This window comes from Myotis nattereri (assembly GCF_964212035.1).
Source record: "Myotis nattereri genome assembly, chromosome: 5".
Taxonomy (NCBI): domain Eukaryota; kingdom Metazoa; phylum Chordata; class Mammalia; order Chiroptera; family Vespertilionidae; genus Myotis; species Myotis nattereri.
The window spans coordinates 6,187,854-6,194,464 of NC_138080.1; the positions used below are offsets into that span (position 1 = coordinate 6,187,854).

Genomic DNA, 6,611 nt, shown 5'->3' on the forward strand with positions numbered 1-6,611 from the left:
GACATCCTCCAGGAGGTCCCACACTGCAAGAGGGCATAGGCTGGGCTGAGGGACCCCCTCCCCCAGTGCACAAATTTTTGTGCGCTGGGCCTCTAGTATATATATAAAAGCCTAAGTGACCATTCGATCATTGGACCATTTGACCAGTAGCTATGACGCACACTGACCACCAGGGGGAAGATGCTCCAACCAGTAGGTTAGCTTGCTGCTGGGGTCCAGTCCATCAGGACTGGGAGAGATGGGCCGGACATTCCCTGGGACCCTCCCACAGTCCTTCCCCGGCCCCGTTCATGCACCAGTATGAGGGACCAAACCGGTGCATGAATCCACGCACTGGGCCTCTAGTATTAAAATATTTCCTCTAATTAATTCCCTTTTAATGTGCATGAATTTTGTGCACTGGGCCACTAGTAGTAAATATTTCATAGTACATTTACATCTGTTTCTTCAAGGCCACAGTAACACAATAGAGTCAACAAATACTTCATTGGTGGTGAAGATGGAGAAACTGGGCAACTTGCCCTGGCCGGTTTGGCTCATTGGATAGAGCATCAGCCTGTGGACTGAAGGGTCCCAGGTTCCATTCCAGTCAAGGGCACCAAAAAATAAAATTAAAGTAAAAATAAAACAAAGAAACTGGGTACCCAGAGACCACATCCTCTACCTGAGGTTACCATCTGACTCCTCATTGACATTCCTCGTTCCACATGGAACAGAATTCCTCTCACTGTTCTTAGTGGTCATTTCCCCCTCAGCTCAGGATTCTCATTTAGATGGAAGACAGCGGTTCTCAGCTTGTGGGTCGCAACCCCTTTGGGGGTCGAACGGCCCTTTCCCAGGGGTCGCCTAAGACCGTCAGAAAACACATATATAATTACATATTGTTTTTGTGATTAATCTCTATGCTTTAATTATGTTCAATTTAATTATGTAACAATGAAAATACATCCTGCATATCAGATATTTACATTATGATTGATAACAGTAGCAAAATCACAGTTATGAAGTAGCAACAAAAATAATTTTATGGTTGGGGGTCATCACAACATGAGGAACTGTACTAAAGGGTCGCGGCATTAGGAAGGTTGAGAACCACTGCTCTAAGAGAAAGAGAGAGAGAGACTGGAACATAGGAAGTGCTCGATAAAATATAACATTTTGCCTTCTCGGGGAGGCCTGCCCTAGTCATCTGCCCCAGCCCAGCTCTCCCAAGCCCTTTATCCTTAGCATTTGCTTCTATAGCACTGAGGACTTTTTAATGTCTTCTATTAGGGTTTGCCCCGTCAGCCCTGGGGGCCAGTGTTGAGCAGCATGCCACTAGATGCCAGTATCACACACACACCCCCAACTGTGGCTCCGCAATTGTCTCCAGACACGGCCCAGTGTTCGCTGGGGGGCAGGATCCTCCCGCTGAGAATCACTCTCTCTGCACCTTCCTTTTTCCTGATGTTCGTTATTTGCTGTCGGTCTACCCCTGCGCCTGCTGCAGTGTGTGCTCCAAGGAGGGACTTTGCTCACTGGGCCCTGGTGTAGATGTGAACAAAACCCACTCCACCTGTGTCCGGATTTCATTTCATTTTTAAGTTTTGTGCTGTGACCAACCTCACTCCTTTAGCAAGCATATCAAGCCTTCTAGGTGATGATTATCTGTGTTCCTTAAAATGGAATCATAAATATTTTTGTTAGTAATGGCAGAAGGGCATGACAACCGAGAAAAAAACCAAACTGGCGATAGTATCGATTTGGACAACCATCCATCACCAGACCGTCAGGAGAACGGCCCCTGCACTACCGCGTCCTCGTCCCTCTGTCCTGTCGGTCACCAGTGCTCAGTTATACCGTGAACGGCACAGTCACGGGGGTCTGGTAGCGGAAAATAATCTGCACAGACTGCGGGCCATCTGTTCTGCTCCAGCGCCATCTTCCTGTACGTGAATAACGCTACAGTGAGTTCTATCGTACTATGGCGTTGCCTGCCTTGTTTTTCGGTCTGAAGCTAACTTCGCAAACAGTGGCCATTACGCCTCTGCCACCACAGGACGATTCCCAGGTCCTAGGTCGATGCCTGAACACGGGAGGTGTTTGATCTCTGTTGAAAGAATGAACGAACATTTAGTGGGTTTTGTGCCTGGGGATGGTGCCGGGGCTTAACATCCATAACCTCATTCCTTTATCACAGCATCCCTTGGAGAGAGGTCCTCCTTTGCACAGAGGAGAAAAACTGATGCTTCTAGAAGCTACATACATATACCCCTCCACCCACCCACCCAAGGGTTGAGTCCAGAAGCTTGGCTGACCATCTGTGTTCCCCTTCTAAGGACTGAAGGAAGGATCGGCGTCTGTGGGAGAGTTAAGGAGCGAAGCTGAGCTGACCCGAGTCCAGGCCTGAGGGGGCTTTCCCAGACCCAGAAGGAGACCTGTCCCTCTTGGGAGGAAACCCAACCTCTGACCCATAAGAGCTGGGGACCAGAGCGAAGCCCCCAGCACCAGCCTGGAGATGTTGCTATAGCTACCAGGCAAAGGAGGTTGGTACAGTGCACAGATGCACACACATACACACACACACACACACACCGGCAAGTGCTCACACTCCACTGCCCATCCCCCTCCACTTTCTCTACCCCCTCAACACCCCTACTCTTCCACTTCCTTTACTCCACCTCACCCTTACCCCCTAGCTCAGCCCAGAAAGGGCCCAGCCCTGTGATTGGTCAATGGGTCCTTGGTACCAGCAATGGAAAGGAAAGAAATGAAAAGGAAGGAAAAGAGGAGGCGGGGCAGGGGGAGGGAGGGGCTATATTTACATCCATGCCCAGGCTGGGAGCCTGCTCGCCATGGACACTGTGGAGTACAGCAACTTGGGTGGCGGGTTCAAGGAGGCCCCCACAGGTATGAACGAGCAGGGGGACCTCACTTGCCCCTTTGGGTCCCTCTGATTGGGGATTTGATGGGCAAGGGAGGTGACATCCAAGAAAGGGAGCAAGTCCCGGGTGCAGGAGAGACACCCCAGGCCCCAGCCAACTGGACATAGATTCAGATTTTGACTCAGCACCGAAAGCTGCTTAACCTCTCTGCATCCCAGTTTCCTGGGCTGGGTCCTCAGGGCTCAGGGCTCCAGGACTGTCCTGGAGCTGGAGGGACCCACGAGTCCTTTGTTATTCAAGGGCCCTGGGGCCGCTGGGGCCGGCGATTCCTCCTCCTAACCCTGGGTCTCCTGGTCACCACAGTCCTGTGGGCCTTCGTTCTGAGCATCCTACTTTCCAAGGGTGAGTGGCGGGTATGATGGAAGACCGTGTCCCAGTCGACGCCCCCCCCCAACCCCCTCCCTGCTCAGTTTCTTCCCTCCACCCCGGGGCGTAACAGCTGGGTCCCCGACCCTGCCGGGGGCTGGGTGTGAACACACGTGACCAGTGTGTGTGCATCCTGGGGCTGTGCACCGCATGCGGGTGCATGTGCACGCATGAACGTGTGTGTGCGGTCTGGTGTATTTGTCGCCCCTCGGCGCCTGGGCGCATCATGTGCGCTGTGCCCCTGCCCCCATCTCTTTGCAACCCAAGACGCGAGCTCCCGCATCCCTGGGGCGAGGGGGTTCCCGGGTCCCCGGGGCCGCGTCCGCAGGAGCCTTTCTCCGCAGCCTCCAAGCAGCAAGGGGAGTTGCTGGGCGGCCAGGACCTGCTGAGAACAAACGGTGCGTGCAGACCGGGGCTCCTGGGTTGATGAGTAGGTGGGTGGGTACCCCAAGGTCCCGGAGCTGGCCCCAGAGTGGGGAAGGGTGTCCCCGTGAGTCCCGAGGGTGACTTGGCGTGTGTGGGTCGGGCGGGGGTCGTTGCAGCCTCGAAGCAGACGGCGGTGCTGGACGCCCTGAAGGACGAGGTCGGATCCTGCCACCGCTGCTGTGAGACGGGGCGCGGGCGGGCTTGTGGGCGGGGGCGGGTCTGTGGGCGGGGCGGAGCCTGGGGAGGGGCGGGTCTGTGGGCGGGGCGGAGCCTTGGCTGGGGCGGGCCTGTGTGCGGGGCGGAGCCTGTGGCTGGGGCGGGTCTGTGGGTGGGGGCGGAGCCTGTGGCTGGGGCGGGTCTGTGGGCGGGGCGGAGCCTGTGGTTGGGGCGGGTCTGTGGCTGGGGCGGGTCTGTGGGCGGGGCGGAGCCTGTGGTTGGGGCGGGGCCTGTGGTTGGGGCGGGTCTGTGGCTGGGGCGGGGATGGGAGCCGGGATGGGAGGGCTCAGGTGCCCCGCCCCGCCCCGCCCCAGGCCTGGGGACGCAGGAGCAGCAGAAGAGCGCGGGCGCCGAGCTGCGGGAGGCGCAGGTGAAGCTGCTGCAGCAGGAGAGCGCCCTGAGGGAGCTGAGCGAGCGCGGTGAGGGCGTGTCCCGCACGTCCAACCCCACCTTCATCTACATCCTGACCCCTCCGCGACCCAACCCTGCCCCGTGATCCTGACCGCTAACCCGGTCGCGTCTCCCACCCTGACCCTGACCCTGGGCTCTGCCGTTGACTGCGACTCCTAACCCCGCCACAGGGACACACTAGCGCTAGCAGTCCTTGGCCGTGACACCCTTCACCGTGCCACTGGGTGCTGCCCTGGCCTAATCGCAGCGACACCTGACACTAACCCGGCCGTAATCCGGACTCCCTTGACCTCGCAGTGACCCAGAGCTTGGCCGAGGCGGGAAGGGACCGCGAGGGCATCCGCAGTTCGCTGTTCCGGGCGCTGGAGGCTGTCCGAGTTGGAAACAGTGAGCGGCACGGGGTGGGGTGGGGGGTCAGGGGGCCCTACCTGTGGGCCCCGTGGTTCCCTGATCCACCCGGATCCGCCCGTTGACCTTGACCTGTTCGCGATGGTTCTGCACCTGCGCCCCCCACACCCCTTCATCTGCTCCAGCTGGGAGCAGTCTACCTCCCTGACCGTTGCCACCCACAGGCTCCTGCCAGCAGTGCCCCACGCCGTGGCTGCCCTTCCGGGGCTCCTGCTACCTGTTCTCCGAGCTGCAGGCCACGTGGGAAGATTCGCAGCGCAACTGCGCGGGCGTGGGCGCGCACCTGGTGATCGTGGAGGACCTGGATGAGCAGGTGCGCGGCGCGGCGGCCGTGGGGGAGGCGGAGGCGGAGGCGGGTTTACCTGGGGGCGAGCCCGGGAGGTGCAGCTGACCGGCTGGACGCGCGAGCTCAGTCTCCGCTTCCATCCAGGGCTTCCTGTCCCGGGACACACGCGGCCGGGGCTACTGGCTGGGCCTGAGGGCCGTGCGCCGCGCCCGCAAGATCCAGGGCTACCAGTGGGTGGACGGAGCCCCGCTCAGCTTCAGGTGAGGGAAGGGGCTTGGCCAGGGGCAGGCCAACCCTGCAGCAGTCCTCTGGGCAGCTCCCAGCAGCCCCTTCCGGACGGGCAGTCTAGCGTCAGGAGCTGGCTGAGGGACAAATTCTGGGCGTTAGGAAGTTATATCCCCGGTGCGTGCTTAAGTTAGACCCCCAGAGTGTCTAGAGGAGACACAAGCAAGAGACAGGCTGGACCCTGAAGGCTGGACCCCAGGGACATCCTCAGCCTAGACCCCAGCAACACCCCCGCCAAACCGCTGCAGCTACTGGAACCTGGGGGAGCCCAATGACGCTCAGGGGCGCGAGGACTGCGTCATGATGCTGCACACGGGTCTGTGGAACGATGCCCCTTGCCGCAACGAGAAGGACAACTGGATCTGCGAGAAGAGGCTCAACTGTTGAGCCCACCGGTGTCCCTGAGCCACACCCTCCGCTGCGATGGCTCCAGCTACTCACCTTCCTGGCTTTGCCCGCCACCATCGGGTCCACCCCCCCCCCGCCCGCCCCACTGCCGCCCCCACTACCACTAAGAACTACCCACCCCACTCAGCGGAGTGCAGTGCGTGTGCTCGGGGACCTCCTCTCCGCCCTGACCACTAGCCCTCCCGCGGGAACCTAACTTTAGCCTCCACCTCTTCCGGAACCCTGGCTCCTGAACCCCGATCGGACCCCACCTCCCTCCGGAGCCAAGACCAGGTCCTGGGAGATAGAGCTGTTTTCTTGCATTTTTTTTAGACTGGGAGGCCTCAAAGACAGGGGTTTTATGAACTACCCTTGAAGCCCTAAGGAGCATCAATAAATGTCTGAGATATGAATCTTCGCTCCTGGCTCTGGGGAGCTCTTCTAAGCTTTATGCCAGAGACCCCGACATGATACCTGTGAGGGACCCCAACCTCCCCGAGTGGCCTCATGGCTCTATTATGCTCCCAAACCCAGTGAGTAGTCCGCACTGGGCCAGGAGGGCTGTGGGGCCCTGGGGACATGGGAGTGAGTCAGACCCAGTCCTACACCCCCACCCCCTCCCCCACTCGGGCTGGCTCATTCCACTGTCCCTGGGCACAGGAGAAATCTGACCAGTACCTCAGTGGAGGAATGCAGGAATGAGTGACAATGACGCATTTGAAGGAGCCACCTGTGTCCCGGGGAGAGGGGCTGTGCTGGAACACTGAAGGGGTGGCCCCTGTCCTTGAAGATTTCAGGCTCCTGAGACAAGGCCCTGAGGCAGGTGTAGGTCCCTTATGTCTAGCGCACTTAGGTTCTGTGACCACTGGGTGGAGCGATCAGAAAATACACCCCAGAGAAGA

At 58.8% G+C, this 6,611-nt stretch overlaps 1 protein-coding gene across 1 annotated transcript; it reads left to right on the forward strand.

The window, feature by feature from the left end:
- Positions 1-2,834: 2,834 nt before the first annotated feature.
- Positions 2,835-6,127, forward strand: CLEC4G (C-type lectin domain family 4 member G; the record flags this gene model as incomplete). The annotated part of the gene is made up of 9 exons (XM_081093452.1): positions 2,835-2,889; positions 3,165-3,266; positions 3,635-3,688; positions 3,833-3,895; positions 4,247-4,351; positions 4,641-4,730; positions 4,916-5,064; positions 5,182-5,297; positions 5,571-6,127. The coding sequence occupies 9 exons, from the start codon at positions 2,835-2,837 to the stop codon at positions 5,707-5,709; spliced, it is 873 nt and encodes a 290-aa protein (XP_080949578.1). The 3' UTR covers positions 5,710-6,127.
- Positions 6,128-6,611: the final 484 nt, after the last annotated feature.